Source organism: Geotrypetes seraphini, chromosome 2 (genome assembly GCF_902459505.1).
Source record: "Geotrypetes seraphini chromosome 2, aGeoSer1.1, whole genome shotgun sequence".
Taxonomy (NCBI): domain Eukaryota; kingdom Metazoa; phylum Chordata; class Amphibia; order Gymnophiona; family Dermophiidae; genus Geotrypetes; species Geotrypetes seraphini.
Window position 1 is genome coordinate 335,090,436 of NC_047085.1, and position 17,082 is coordinate 335,107,517.

Below are 17,082 nucleotides of genomic sequence, written 5' to 3' on the forward strand. Positions count from 1 at the left end.
CTGTTAGTTTCCAATTATCAGTCAAAGAAAAAAAAAAACCCCACCATTGAAAGATCTGTTTAACCGCAAAGAAATGTATATAATTCAGATGTGAGAGAGTAAAAAACCCCAAAACATAAAACATTGACAAAGGCAAGTGTTGACTCCCATTCAGTTTTATAACTCACAGCAATTGTAACAATAAATAATCATTAACCAGTTGATCTTGAAAGTGGTTTAAGTGAGCAAGGGAGGCTCCTGCCTGCTTAAATCACTTCGAGCCAGCAAACCGCCAATATTCATTAGTATATAACCCAACAGTGTTGCTGAATATTAGCATAAAACAATCATTTTGGAGCAGGCTGCACGGGGGCATTACAAAGGCGGAGTTGGGGAAGAGCCAGGAATTATGCAGCTGGCAGCAATATTCAAGGCCAGTATAACAAACTGGGCATGTAGTACTGCATATAAAGTAGTCCTAAATTCACCCAGTTAGCTATATGGGTGCCAGCACTGTATATGAGCCAGTGTGGGAGTGTGTGGTGCATTGGTTAAAGTTACAGCCTCAGCACCCTGAGGTTGTGGGTTCAAACCCATGCTGCTCCTTGTGACCCTGAGCAAGTCACTTAATTCCCCCATTACCCCAGGTACTTTAAATAGAGTGTGAGCCCAGAGCAGGGTTAATTCGTCGAGGGCCCCTAGGCACCCAAGTACACTGGGCCCCCCTGCCCCGCCCCACCCCTCCATGTGCCCAGGCGGAAACAGGAAGCTGCGTCTGAGGGAAGCTTTGGACAAGCAGCACCGCTTGCACAATTACAGTTCCCGTTGCCTTTCTTACCCGCGTTGCTTGCTTGTCTTACTTTCCGTCGATGGGGGGGGTGCCCGCGTTGCCGATCGATGCTGGAGGGGCCCATCGCCATTTGGAAAAAACAATGTTGATGCCTTCCATCGGTCCCCCCCTGCCCATTTCGGACCCTAAGCATGTGCCTACTTGGCCTATTGGTTAATCCTGCCCTGTGTGAGCCTGCTGGGACAGACAGGGAAAATGCTTGAGTTCCTGATTAAATTCATGTAAAACATTCTGAGCTCCCTTTGGAAAACAGTATAGAAAATTGAACAAATAAAGAAATCTGTATACCCTCCAGTACCGGCCAGCACGCTTCCAGTGTTTTCCAACCTTCCACCCCCCCTCCCCCTTCCCTCTCCCTCACCCCTCCACACACACACCTCCCAAATCTCCTGGTGAGGTCGAGACCCTTTTCCAACCCTCAGACCTGGCAAGGTCTACTGTAGGCTCCCCACCCATCCAACCTAGTTCACAGAGGTCCAGACCCTACTTCCATCCATCTCCCCCTTTAGTGAGGTCTAGACCCCTATGCTAGATATTGTGGCAGTCATTTTCTAGAGACAGCAGCTAGGGACAGAAGCAAGTGGGTTTCCAGGAAGTTTAGTAGGCCTGGGGGAGGGCTATCCTGACTGTGGGAGTTGGAAGGGGAGTCTATGTCTGGAGGGGGGGGGTTCCTGTGGATGTAGTATTGCCTTGTTGGGGGAGTAGAAGTTGGGTTTGGACCTTAGTTGGGGGAGCGGGAAATAGCAATGGCATCAGAGTATGGGGGGGATTTGAGAGGCTGAGGCACCTCTGTTATGCTATACGGGTTTCCACTGATATGCAGCCTCACACTATTACCACTAGGGTCATGTTTCCTTATACAGAAACATGATCCCTAGTGGAAGTAGCATGAGACTATCAATATGGGTGCCATTTTGGAGATGGTGTCAGCAGAAAAGGAGTGACTAACAATCACTTCTTCTCTAGGACTTACTGGGTGCCACATACTGGGCCAGAAGGCCCACAATGATAGAGAGGGGTCATTTGGGGTGGGAGAATGTGATGGGAATGTGAAATGTAATGGGAGGGGGGAGGGTTGTGATTAGGGGAAAGTGTGATGGGAGTATTAGTTCAGGGTTGGCTAGATAGCACCAGAACCTGTTGTTAAGCTCTAGATCAGCAGTATCAGGCCCAATGTTCCAGGAAAGGCATGGCTGGTTTTATTTTACTATCATTTTATGGCTAGAACACAACTTGCAGTGTGTTCTTGGAGGAGAGTGTGTCGTAGTAGTTAGAGCTACAGTCTCAGCACCCTGAGGTTGTGGTTCAAACCTGGCACTGCTCCTTGTGACCATGGGCAAGTCACTGCCCCAGGACAGATTGGGAGAAAAGCTTGAGTATAAACTGCGTAATAAACCTTGTCAAAGCGGTATATCACATCTCAATCCCTAATCCCTACTTGTTCACTGCATGTTGTTAGAGTTTTCCATGGTAATAAGCTACTTTACAAGCATTTGCAGGTTCTGCATATCTTTACTGTATAACCCATGATGACCCCAACTTGCATTAGATCTCTGTAAGTCAAGTTAAGGGGCTAATGATGTGGGTTCTTGCCCTAATGCAATTTGTTAGCTTTCCCTTAGTGATAGGAGAAAGCAGAAAAGTGGCATTGTCAGACTCAGGAGTTTAAGGGGACGGATATTTAGAAGCTGATGAGGATAAAACTGAATGGGATGATATTTTTTTTTTTTTTAATTTTCTGTTCACAAGTCCAGAAGTAATACTGCAGAAAACAAACACAATTAGGAATGGAGTGCGGTAGATTTCAAATGAGTTTCAGAAGACTGTGGACTCCTTTTACTAAGCTGCAATGCGGTTTTAGCGCGTGCTTAGCACGCGCAGAATTGCCGCACGCACTAGACGATAGCGCCAGCATTGAGCTGGCATTAGTTCTAGCCACGTAGCGCGGGTTGAGCACGCGCAAAAATTCTGCACGCACTAAAAACGCTACCGCAGCTTAGTAAAAGGAGCCCTGTGTTTATGAGGAGATAGCTAAACTAAACATAGAGAAAGTGATGGAGTGGACGGGATGTACAGTATCTGAGGGTATTAAAGGAATTTAGGAAAGTTCTGGGAACTCTTGCTGCCTGGTTGTTTCAATGCCTCTTAGAGTGTCCCAAGTCACACAAAGTGGAACAAGTTCCTGGAGGACCAGGAGATAAATGATTAAATGTTTATAAAAATCAAATTATATAAAATACAACCGTCTGTGTCAAGAAATACACATGGTCACAAGTTGTCTTAAGTACTAACAAACTGAAAACCTGACCCTGCACAGGCCATATTTTGACAATAAATTGCCTTCCTCAGGGGTCCTTGAGGAGAAATGAAAGAAATATAAGTTGTATAAAACGTGTAATAAAAATTGTTTGTAGTAAAAATTATTTAAAATAGGCGTGCTAATACAGAAAGATAATAAAAATAGTCTAGAATATTAAATCTTAATTATATCCTGAAGCATGTTATTTTGTAATGTACATCTTGAATAACTGTATTGAAATTTGGATATCATTTATATAATCATATGTCCACACAATATGCTTTATGTAGGCAAAGCCAAAAGAAAAATACGTACATGTATAATCGAACATAGAAGCTGTATTTTGAGACAAGTAAGTTCAGCACCATTGGTGAATCATTGGATGACCTTTAACATCAAATTAAAGATTTGAAAATCTTTGTTTTCAAAACTTTGAGACCCAAATGGAGAGGAGGTAATCAAGATCTTATACTGTTACGGACAGAACAGAGAATCATTTTCGAACTCGATACAATGAGCCCACATGGGTTACATCAAGATTTAGAATTGGCATCCTTTTAATAACAATTTCATATATGCATACATTCCTTATTAATAGTATACTCAATTTATCAAATCAAATTCAATATGAGGAATACCAAGTTCAATATAATGGAATATCGTCAATTTGAATGTGAGCAATTAGTAACCAAATGGTGCCACATAAACATCACCCCAGAATTCCCATATAATGTAATGTAATTTATTTCTTATATAAGTAATGTTGAGCCCCCAAAACCTACTATACCCAACTGTCTACTCCAATAGCCCTTATGGCTGCAGGTGGCACCTATTTGGCAGTACAGTAGGGTTTGGGGAGATTTTGGTGGGCTTACATTTTCCACCATGAATGTAGTGGTTAGAGTGGCTTATGGGCCTGGGTCCTCCTCTCTATGGTTCACTAGCCCACCTCCCAGGCTAATTAAGAGACCTCTGTGTAGCTCTACTAGGCTTTCCTATAGCAGGTGCTGATGTTCCAGAGACAGGTATGTACGTTTTTATTCCAATTTTTATGGCGGTGTGAGGGGGGGGTCAGTGATCACTGGTGGAATGTGTGGGGGTCTGTACTTTGTGTCTGCAGTAGTTATTAGGTCACTTTGGATACCTTCTGGGCACGTAGACCTGGTTTTAGATTGCCTAAGTCACAACATATAAGTTCCATCCAGGCAGCCTTGTTAAACTTTTCATTATCCCTACAGTATGACTAAGTATAGGTCGGCGCACATCCCGCCCAAATTCCACCCACACTACTCCTCCAAAAATGCCCCTTTCAGCCATTTCAATTATCGTCACTTGGACAACCTGTCTTTTAAGTCATCCAAGTGCCGACTTGGGTGGGTTTTTAGACATATTTATGTTTTGATTTTGGCTGCTCAGGAGGCTAAGATTATACAACAAAAAAATATACTGGGAATAATAACTTATAGATCCTAGCGTATTGAACTCTAAGCAGATACCACATAAAATACACCAGGTTTATTATGAACCTACATCACTGTCAGAAGTCACTTATTGTACTCAGAGAACTGCTTTTAAATAGAGACCATACGGAGAGCAAGACTAGCCTACCACCTAAATGCCTCATTTCTCAATCATTGCACAAATGCGCCTTTATTTTGATGTTAATATCTGGGCTTCTTTGTCACACACAGTGCTTAAACACTTTAATGGCTTTAAAAAAGAGAGACTTAACTTGGTGAAGACTTTGGTGAAACTATATGCATGCATCTGGGGTCCTGACGCGTTTTGCTAACCGCTGCGTCAGAGAACCCTAACTGGCACTGGCACTCTAGCTCTTGCCCACACCGTTTCTAAAACAGAAAAATAAGAAATAAATAAGTGTATATTAACCATCCCTTTGAAAAAATAATGCTATCTAATACAATACTTATGACACACACTGCAAACTACCTGATTTTGCTCATTTTGTCGGTCTAGCCCATTATATGCAAATTTTAAATAGTATGTCTAAATTTATGTTTATTATTATTTTATTGTAATTTGCTTAGTAAATTTTGAATAAGCGATTCATCAAATCAAAATAAAACATGAAACTTCAATGAAGATGCCGACTGGCTAAAACCCTCCTCTCTTTATACCGCACTACGGCTAATGACGTACGTCTCCTACACCCTCCCATACACAAAATGCTGTGTTCTGACTGGATAATGCGTGCTGCTCAAATTTAAACGTCCCAAAGATCTATTAACTCAGCCCAACACCCACGACTTAGTGACAAAGCATTACATTATACTATTGTGAAGAACCCACTCCCATCGGAAGGCTCCCACTATCAGGACACTCTTTCTCCCTAATTATTCATTAATTTCATAACCTAAAAAAAGTTTGCCATTCCACCTCCTAGTTAAGACCCAAAGGAGTAACTGTCTCCCACCAAAATATCAACTCCTGTCCCCTCCTTTATAATCTACCTGCCACAGTACCCTTTTGTGGAAACAGGAAGTTGCATCAGAGGAGAAGCTTCCAGGCAGCCACGTGCAACTAGTGAGAATGGGTACTACGTCAAGACCCCTCTGAGAGAAAAAACTTTGGTTTAGAAAAACGTCCACGAAGGTGAGGGGAAAGGAGGGAGATGGTCTGACAAAGAGAAGAGCTTGAATGGCGCTTTATCAAGTTTCAAGTTTATTTAAAATATTTGATATAATCGCAAAATCCAAATCCAATGCAATTTACATTTAGTTAAAAATTAGGTGAAAATAAAAATCAATCAAAAAACAGGACAATTAGTACTAATTATAATAAAATAATATGTTTGAGAAAGGGAGGCGAAAAAAAAGTGGCTTAAATATAATTCAAAAACAAATAAAAAGGTGGAGAAAGGAGGGGACAGACACTGGATGGAAGTGGGGGTGGGGTAAGAGAGATGAGCAGATGCTGGAAGGAAGTGGGGAGGAGAGAGAGGAGCAGGCATTGGAAGAAAGTGGGGAGGGGAGAGAGTGGCACAGACACTGAATGTAAGTGGTGAAGAGAGAGAAAAAGGGGCACATGCTGGATGGGAGTGGGGAGGAGAAAGAGGGGGAGCAGACACTGGATGGAAGTGGGGAGGAGAGAGAAAAAAGGGCACATACTGGATTGGGGGAAGAGGATAGAGTTAGATACTGGAAGGGGTGAGGGAAAGAGGTGGCAGGCTGTAGATAAACAAATTAAAAGAGGGAATTTGAGGACTGTATAGTAAGATAGAATTTAAATTGAGAAGGAAGGCCAGGGAAGAAAAGGAAGGGGAAGGGAGAGGAGAGAGAGAGATGCCAGAGCAAGGGGGGTGGAAAGGGAGGAGACAGATACCAGATCTGGGGGGAGGAAAGGAGGAAGGAGACAGATACCAGATCTGGAGGAGGAAGGGAGAGATGGAAGGGTAGGAGACAGATGCCTTACCATGGGGGGAGCGGAGGGAAGAAGATGAATGGCAGACCAATGGGGGGGGAGAGAGAGAGAAACAGAAGGGAGAGGCAGACAGTTTCTGGAAGAGACATAGAAAGAGAGCACAAGGACAGGTCAGTGGATGAAAGGAAAAGAATGATGAGAAGATGAGGAAAGCAGAAACCAGACAGCAAAGGTAGAAAAAAATTTCTATTTCTTTTTTGCTTTAGGATAAAGTAGTATTGTAGCTGTGTTGATAATTTTTATAAATAGAAAATTGAAATAAGGTCCTTTTTATTTGACTAATTTTAATACATTTTTGACCAGAGACCAAAAACCCCTTCCTCAGGTTAGGACAGCGATACTGTAACAGCAGTATACTTTACTGACCTGAAGAAAGAGGTTTTGACCTCTGAAAGCTAATTGAGAAATGTATTAGTCCAATAAAATGGTGGGCATTAAATTTTCTTCCCGCCATGCCCCATGCCTCCTACCCAAATGCAAAATATAAATGCCTAAGTTGGTGTGCTTCCCAAAGCCATGCCAACTAAAGATCTCTTCCTCTAGTTTGGAGTCCAGAACTCTTCAAGCTCTGCAGCTGGTGGCAGCCCAGATACACTGCTGCTAGCTGCAAAACTTGGAGATTACTGGCTGCCAGACTGGAAGGGTTTGGGGATGCCCACCAGCCACAGCAAGAGAAATGGTTAATTTGGGGTTGACCTGGGCCTGGGATCCCTGTGTGTTCAGTACAGAAAGAAAGTGCATATCTGTTTTATTTCTCCAGTGTTGTAATACTTGCTAGTTAAATTTCTTAGGGCTCCCAGTTCAATTTCTAGTTGTGATCATTTGGTAAAGGTCTGACTGTGTTTTGGGTGTAAAGAAGTCATTTAAAGCAGTTTCATGTGTGGTAGTAATGGAAGGTGGGGCTATGGGGATGTGTGGGTTATATGTGGTAGTAATGGGAGGGAGGATATTGGGGGGGAGGTGGAGAGGTGATCAGGAGCCCCCTCCTTAATTTCTGCCTTGGGCCCTAGCATGTCTAAAACCAGCCCTGTCTATAGTACACTCCATCAACCATTAGGCTACTGCTTGCTGCTGTAATAGGACTAGCCATAACATCTGAAGCTGTCATACAAGCTGGTATGTACTGTTTCTTTCAGGGGGGAATGGGTAGGAGGGGGTCATGCCTTTCTCCCTCCAATGATAATCTAGTTAATTTGGGTACCTTTTTAGCACTTATTCATTATTGAAACAGATCTAAACTCAAGCATCCAATTGTTGTCCTTGACATTTTCTACGAAGTTTCATTATTGCAGAAAAATGTCCAAATCATAGGCCCACTCTCATCTTAGCTAAACCACAGCCCCAACATGCCCCCCTTGTGATTTAGGCGCATTGCAGATAAACTGCATAGAAAAGCATCTAAAATACAGGTTTTGAAAATAGTGATTTGGAAGTTTTAGCAAGAAAAATGTCCAAATGCCACTCTCCGCCATTTTTTGGACATTTTTCTCTTTTGAAAGTGAACCCCGTTGTAAAATCTACATGTGCTATTTTTATGTTTTCATTTGTACTTACAGAATACAATGCCCTGTGTTTACCCTTAACATTGTTAAATTTCTCTTTTGCTTTCTTTTCAGCTGGTAAATAATCCTTTGGCCAGTCAAGCAGCTGCTGCCGCAGCGGCGGCAGCCATGGGCTCAATAGCAAGCTCTCAGGCCTTTGGGACAGCGCTCTCAAGTCTTCAGGGAGTTACAGGCCAACTAGTTACTAATGCACAAGGACAGGTCAGTTGCAGATGACAAGATAAAATGGATTTGTTTGGCAAATTTATCTATGGAAAGAAACTCAATTTCTGTTGCTCAAAAAGAGATTCGATAACTACAAACAGGGACATCTTTTTGTGAGCTGTGTTTAACATCAGGCCGGAATTCAGCAGGGGCATTAGCCATAATTTTAGTGCCCTAGTTGTAAAAGTCTCAAAATAAACCGCAACAAAAAATAAACGTGAGCCTGCTCAAGACCCACTCCTATCCGGATTTCCGAAAAATACTCAAAACTCATTTATTCCACGCTCAAAATCCCTAATCCCCTCTCTTCCACTTCTCTCACCCCTCCCTCAAACGACCCAACTCTCCCGGTCCCCCCCCCCCCTTTTTTGATTCCCCCCATCTCACTACCTCCAATGACCTGTACAATCCCCCCCCCTCTCATGCTCACCTTAACCATCTCATTGCTTGTAATTATGATCAATTGTAAGTTCTTGTTAAATTTTGTTTATCTGTTGTGAAAACTCCCCTCCTCATGCTCACCTGAATATCTACATTACTTGTAATTCTAGTTTATTGTAATTTCTTATTAAACTTTGTTTAATTGATGTGAACCGCTTAGAACTCCCTGGGTATGGCGGTATACAAGAATAAAGTTATTATTATTATTATAACACCAAAGTAAATCGCCAAACAAGTCTCTCTGTAGATTTTTTGTTATTTTGAGACCTTTACAACTAGGGACCCCTGATGAAAGAGTGTTAACTGAAACACAGACCGTGTCGGGTCCCTTGGTTTGTATAAATGTGGTGATATTAGCCGCAATATATATTTGATTTAATAAACCCAGCCTGCATCTTGTGCTCTTGTCTGCAGTTTTTTCTTTGTTTGTTTTGATTGCAGACCCTTTTGGATTGTATTTCTATTTTAATGAAATTAACACAGCAAAAGATCAAAGCCCTTTTTTCACTTTGGAAATCCATTACAACTGAAAAGGAATGACGTACTAATACTCAAATGCCTTCTGTTGATAAATTGGCAACCTTTTTCAATGACAAAATCTTAACAATAATATCTTCATTTACTAATAGTTCAGATTCATTTGTTCTCCCATTTTCCGAAATATCTCTAGATAATATTCCAGTAAATAGATATTGGTGTGCTTTTGATTTGATGACAGAAAGTCAATTACAGAATCTCTGTGCAAAATTTTGAAAAAAGAAATGTTTACTTGATTCTTTACCAGCCTATATCTTTTGCAACATTCCCTCTTATGCTATTTCATGGTTTACAGTTCTAATAAACCATTTACTCTCCAATGCCCATTTTTCAGCTGACATGGGACATATTGTACTTTCTCCATTGTTGAAAAATACAGATTTAGATCCGACTGTTCCTGCTAGTTATCGACCCATAGAAAATATACCAATAGTGACTAAATTAATTGAATCTATTGTTTCCAAACAGTTTTCAGAATATCTGGATGCTGCTCCCTTTTCAGCATGGGTTTCGCACAAATTATAATACAGAAACACTGCTGATTTCACTGGTAGCGAAAATTCAGGGTTTATTGTCTTAGGGTTGCTATGTAATTTTGTTGCAATTTGACTTATCAGCGGCTTTTGATGTCGTTAACCATAATATTTTGATTCAATTATTAGCCAATATTGGGCTCGATGGAAAAGTATTAGACTGGTTTAAAGGATTTTTGATGTTAAGATCATATCGAGTTCATAATGAGGGCAAGTTCTCACCTATTTGGACCTTTGCTTGTGGGGTGCCGCAGGGCTCACCAATGTCTCCTATTTTGTTTAATATTTACATGACTACTTTACCTGAAACTACTTCCAACTGATACAATTTATAATTATACAGATGACATTTTCATATTGCTAGAAGTTGATCTTTCTTTGAATAGTTTGAGATCAGATATTAATTCCTGCATCTTAAGAATCCAAGATTGAGCATCTTCAAGGTGCATAAAGTTAAACACCACTAAGACAAAATTATTATGGTTTGGGCCAAAAATTGAACAGTTGCCTAGTTCAGTTTTGATAGCCTCTGGTGATTCACAGAAAATTGATTTCTCATCTAAAATTCAGAGTTTTATTCTAGATTCTTCACTCTTATTACCTACTCAACTTAAAAATGTAACAAAAAAAATGCTTTTTTAGTCTAAAGATGCTTCAAGGAATATGTCATCTTTTTTTCAGCATCCCACTGTTATCACAGCTCTAATAAAACTTAATTGTTAATTTTAAGTATAGAGCTCAGATCCTTCAACCAAACTGTTTAGTGATGTCACTATACTATGGCTGCCGTTGGGACCATCACTGCCTTTACTGTACCTATGCCTACCCTCTTTTGCCACACAGATATTCAAGGTGGACTAAAACAAGATAAGAAAAGCTGGAACAAACATCTTAGACGTTATTGGGGAGGCTTGTTGATTGCACTTTCGGCGGCCATTGATGAAAACGCGTGTATGTGCTAGTGCTCATAAGTGAATGCAACAAAAAGACATTTGAGTAAAATGCCCCCTCTCCTACCCCCCCCCCCCGACTCGAGTTTCGTACTCTTCCTCAGGAGGGATCACTGTCAGTTGAATACAAATACAAAAACTATACTAAATAATCATGTTCTCCTTATATTTCACTCACTAAAACAGTTGCTAACTCATACTGCTTTAAACTACCTTAACGTAAATTTGATTATCAATCAATAACTCACATGCCTACTCTTGGCGATTTCTGACTTAGAGGACAAGGAAGAATGAGCTGCGTGTGAGCGCCTGCTTTTACCCCACCCTTTTATCTCTCTCTAACGGACTGAATCTTTTTTTCAGCAACATTTTGCAGTCCTAGTTCAGGCCATCATTCCATCTCAGTTGGACTATGGTAACTCGCGTTATATTTGTTTAAGTAAATGCAATTTGAAGACACTACAACTTATCCAGAATACAGCGGCCAAACTGATATAAGGTAAACATAAATATGATCCTGTTACACCTTTATTGAGATCCCTTCACTGGCTTTCTGTTTATTGGAGGATCCAATTTAAATGTGCAACTGTCATTTTCAAAATCCTATATGGTATTTTCTCTCCTTTGGTCTCTGTTTCATTTAATTCACAAGAAATCTCTAATGCTAGGAGTTCTCAGAAATTTAAACTTGGCTTTCCCACTGTTAAGAGAATAAATCTATGGCCAATTTCTGTCAGTCATTTTCTTGTTTGTTTGTAAAAATTTGGAATGGCCTTCCTTCTATAGTTAGAGTTCTCCCTAATTTATCCATTTTTCATAAAGCACTGAAAACATACTTATTTCAGAAATTTACTAATGATTTTCTCTTCTAATAAATGACTATAAAAGATAAAAAAATTATCGTATGAAAGATACAGTTTTTGCTCTAAGGTGCGCTAGCATTTTTAGCGCGCGCTGAATTGCCACGCGCACTATACCTGCGCTAGGTGGCTAGAACTAACGCCAGCTCAATGCTGGCATTAGCGTCTAGCGTGCGTGGCAATTCAGCATGCGCTAAGCGCGCGCCAAAACCGCTCTCACAGCTTAGTAAAAGGAGCCCTATATTTCATTAATATTTTGTTAACCGAGTCGAGCCCTCTTGTAGGGATAAATCAGTATATATAATCAAAGATTAGATTAGATTAGTATATGTTCACTCTCAGACTATTTGTTTTGACCATATGCTGATATTTATAAGGTAGTGTATAAGTGCAAAGGATACCACATAGATGCCATTGTCAGGTAATGGTCACATACATTTATACACCATCTCCTCTCAAAGGCAAGCCCTCACCCCCCAGTAGGTTAATGTACACATCTCCTTGACATAAAAGAATTGTCGCTGCCTCCGTCCCAATGGATAACCATGGGAAACCATCCCCATGTCATTCTTTAAGGAGAGAGGGAAGAATCAGAGTACGAACGGGCACAGCCACTAACCCTCGAGCCTTGCATTGAAGAATGCCGGTGTAGAAGGACTGAGGTTGAGACAGACACTAAAGAATGACATGGGATGGTTTCCTGTTATCCACGGGGACAGAGATGGTGATATATTAAAACTTAACCCTGACAAAACAAATTTCATTCTACTTGAAAATGACAAAACTCCAACGTTAACTAATCTTGTAAGAAATTCATTTTCATATCCAATACAACCTACTTTAAAATTGCTTGGAATCACGATTGACAGAAGCTGTAACATGCAACCCCAAATTAGCAAAATAATAAAGACATCATTCATGACCATGAGAAATCTGAGAAAAATCCGATCATTCTTCGAAAAGAAGCAATTCCTACTACTGGTACAATCTCTAATCCTTGGGATAAGAACATAAGCAATGCCTCCGCTGGGTCAGACCCGAGGTCCATCGTGCCCAGCAGTCCGCTCACGCGGTGGCCCAACAGGTCCAGGACCTGTGCAGTAATCCTCTATTTATACCCTTCTATCCCCTTTTCCAGGAGAAAACTGTCCAATCCTTTCTTAAACCCCAGTACCGTACTCTGCCCTATTACGTCCTCTGGAAGCGCATTCCAGGTGTCCACCACACGTTGGGTAAAGAAGAACTTCCTAGCATTCGTTTTGAATCTGTCCCCTTTCAACTTTTCCGAATGCCCTCTTGTTCTTTTATTTTTTGAAAGTTTGAAGAATCTGTCCCTCTCTACTCTCTCTATGCCCTTTATGATCTTATAAGTCTCTATCATATTCCCTCTAAGTCTCCTCTTCTCCAGGGAAAAGAGACCCAGTTTCTCCAATCTCTCAGCGTATGAAAGGTTTTCCATCCCTTTTATCAGACGCGTCGCTCTCCTCTGAACCCTCTCGAGTAACGCCATATCCTTCTTAAGGTACAGCGACCAATATTGGACGCAGTATTCCAGATGCGGGCGCACCATCGCCCGATACAACGGCAGGATAACTTCTTTCGTCCTGGTTGTAATACCCTTCTTGATTATACCTAGCATTCTATTCGCTTTCTTAGCGGCCGCTGCGCACTGTGCCGTCGGCTTCATTGTCATATCCACCATTACCCCCAAGTCCCTTTCTTGGGTACTCTGTCAATAACATCCCTCCCATCGTATAGTTGTACCTCGGATTTCTGCTTCCCACATGCAATACTTTACATTTCTCAACGTTGAACTTCATCTGCCATCTCGTCGTCCATTCCCCTAGTTTGTTCAGGTCCCTTTGCAATTCTTCGCAGTCATCTTTAGTCCGAGCTCCACTAAATAATTTGGTGTCGTCCGCAAATTTTATTATCTCACACGTCGTCCCTGTTTCTAGATCATTTATGAATATATTAAATAGTAGCGGCCCGAGCACCGAGCCCTGCGGAACACCACTTGCGACCCTCCTCCAGTCTGAGTAGTGGCCCTTCACCCCTACCCTCTGTTTCCTACCCGCCAACCAGTTTCTGATCCATCTATGTATGTCTCCGTCCACCCCATGGTTCTTCAGTTTCCGAAGTAGACGCTCGTGAGGCACCTTCTCAAAGGCTTTTTGAAAATCAAGATATATGATGTCTATGGGGTCTCCTTTGTCCATCCGTTTGTTGATTCCTTCGAAGAACTGCAATAAATTAGTTAAGCACGATCTCCCCCTGCAGAAACCATGTTGGCTTGGTATCAGAAGTTTGTTTCTTTCCAAATGCTTATCGATGTTTTCTTTTATCAGTGCTTCCGCCATTTTCCCCGGAACTGAGGTCAGACTCACTGGTCTGTAGTTTCCCGGGTCACCTCTTCTTCCCTTTTTAAAGATGGGCGTGATGTTGGCTATCTTCCAATCCTCCGGTATCACGCCTGTTTTCAGGAATAGGTTGCAAACTTGCTGCAATAGTTCCGCTATCTCCTCCTTTAATTCCTTCAGAACCCTTGGATGGATTCCATCCGGACCCAGGGATTTGTCAGTTTTTAGTTTTTCTATCTGCCTGTGCACATCTTCAAGGCTCACTTCCATGGATGTTAATTTTTCTGCTTGATTTCCATTGAAGAATTGCTCAGGTTCCGGTATGTTGGTTGTGTCTTCGTTCGTAAATACAGACGAAAAGAACATGTTAAGTCTTTCCGCGACTTCTTTCTCCTCCTTCACTACTCCCTTCCTGTCTCCGTCGTCCAGCGGTCCCACCTCCTCCCTAGCTGGCTGTTTCCCTTTGACATATCTGAAGAAAGGTTTGAAATTTCGTGCCTCCCTGGCTAGCCTGTCTTCATACTCTCTTTTGGCTTTTCGAACAACACGGTGACATTCTTTTTGATACTTCCTGTGCTCCTTCCAGTTCCCCTCAGTTTTGTCTTTTTCCATTTCCTGAATGAATTTTTCTTATTGCCTATCGCTTCCTTCACTATTTTAGTCAGCCATACCGGGTCTTTTGCTCGACTCTTTTTACTTCCCTTTCTGAATCTGGGGATGTACAGATTTTGCGCCCCGCTCACCGTGTCCTTGAAAAAAAGACCAGGCATGGTTTACCGTTTGCCATTTCTTGGAAGTGTTCCTAAGTTTTTTCCTTACCATTTCCCTCATTGCTTCGTAGTTTCCTTTCCTGAAGTTGAAGGTTGTCGCTATGGTTCTCTTTCCTTTTAGTATTCCTACTTCAACTTTGAACTTGATCATATTATGATCGCTGTTACCCAATGGTCCCACTACTTCCACTTCCTTTGCAGGGCCCATTAACCCATTTAGAATTAGATCCAGAGTGGCATTTCCTCTCGTCGGTTCTCTAACAAGCTGCTCCATGAAGCAATCTTGTGTAGCCTCCAGGAATTCTGTCTCCCTAGCGCATCTTGAGCTTCCAAGATTCCAGTCTATCCCCGGGGTAGTTGAAGTCTCCCACAATAACTGCATAACCGCTTTTGCATTCTCGCTTCATCTCGGCTTCCATTTCTCTATCGATATCTCTGGATTGCCCGGGTGGACTACTGCAACATACTATACCTACCATGTCCCATGACCATGATGAAGCAATTGCAGATGGTGCAGAATACAGCCCTGAGACTTGTCTATTCACTAAAAAAATATGACCATATCACAGAGGCATACCATGACTCGCATTGGCTTCCAATAGAAGCGAGAGTGAACTTCAAATTCTACTGCTTACTTTACAAGGCTATCAACAGAGAAAGTCCAACTTACTGGAATAACAGACTAAATCATTCCTCCTCAATCAGACACAGAAGAACACTATTCACTATTCTATTACCCACCATCCAAAAATGTCAAACGAAAAAAACTTTATGACAACCTAATAGCCTCCAAAGCAGCTAAGTTGGACAAACAACTCACCACTCTGTTATCTTCATCCACAGATTGCAAAACCTTCAAGAAAGAAATTAAAACCATACTCTTCAAAAAACACGTTAAATCTATCCAGCACAACAATCCTAACCCAACATCTAACACTCTATAAACCCTTAGTACTCTCTAATTTTTCTAGTTACCAAACATTATCTAAAACCCATAATTATCCCTTAAAATTTTATCTCATCGTTTAATCTATTACTTCAAGTTGAAATGTAATTCTTGTTTTAGTTTGGATGTAATCTGCCTTGAACCGCAAGGTAATGGCGGAATAGAAATCACTAATGTAATGTAATGTAATATTCTGTCACCGTGTCATTCTCTAATGAGAAGTATTTAACAAGTGAGCATTCCCTACCCACCACCACCACCACCACCACCTCAACAGATATAAGAAGTTCCTTGCAGGTGCTTAAGTATGTGAGGTCAGCCGGCTCCTTCTTTGAAACTGACCGAGATTGGGCTGCCTCTTGTTCTGTTCATTTCCAGACCAGCTTTGGCAGGTTGGTGGGATGCTGATGACAAGAGGGGAAAGAGCTTGAGCAATTCAGCCATAAGGGCCTTATTCAACCATTCTAGGGGCAAGAGAAAAGCCCTCCAAAGCTTTTCAGTTCTATTTAGCAGGAAGAGGAGTGCCGGAATCATCCTAATGGATGCGTCTTACCACTGTCCAGGGGCCATATCAGGTTTTCTATTACCTGCAAGAGCTACACTAATCACATAACTAACAGAGAAACTTAACTATACCTCAGTGGGTATATTACTACAAATGTCCCACAAAAAATAATTCAAATACTAACAAACTTAACTACAAAACTTGAAAACCACAATGTTACTAGCCAGCGGTGGGATTACCACAGAGAGAGACACATTTATTACTAACAGTTGATAATAAATGTGTCTCTCTCTTGTGGTAATCCCACCGCTGGCAAGTAACATTGTGGTTTTCAATTTTTATATTAATACAAATCCCTTAACTTAATGTGATTTACACTAACCCATATTAATGCCAATGGCTTTCTTTGCATACATTGGCATGCAGTGTGCCTCACTTAAAATATGTCTTAAGTAAAAGCCAACAATTTAAAGTACGTTAAGCTTAATCTGTGCAGGAAGACATTAATGCTTTGTAGCAAATAGGCCCTATAGCCAGGAAAATGCACTCTGTTTACTAGATCCGCTGTGAGAGAAAATTGTACTAAATACAATACATCAGTTGTTTACTTTGTTTTCTGTCAGGCATGAAAGTGACGGATAACAGGCTGAAGAATATGCGAAAACAATTGAGAAAAAGGCAAAAAGACACTGAAATTTACGTGGAATATACAGGAACCAGTTATTTACAATCAGATTGCTACAGGGCCATTTTACTAAGCTGTAATAAGTACTAACATGTGCGCAGTACAGATTAAAAAGGTTCTTTTTTTAATGTTTTATCAATTTTATAAGATTAGTGAACAA

General features: G+C 41.2%; 1 protein-coding gene across 1 annotated transcript in view; it reads left to right on the forward strand.

The window, feature by feature from the left end:
• The window catches only part of LOC117354891 (POU domain, class 6, transcription factor 2-like), a 225,168-nt gene that overhangs the window by 99,506 nt on the left and 108,580 nt on the right, over window positions 1–17,082 (forward strand). The window contains exon 7 of the mRNA XM_033932847.1: window positions 8,186–8,332. Within this exon, the coding sequence (XP_033788738.1) occupies window positions 8,186–8,332 (147 nt within the window). The remainder of the gene's footprint in view (window positions 1–8,185; window positions 8,333–17,082) is intronic.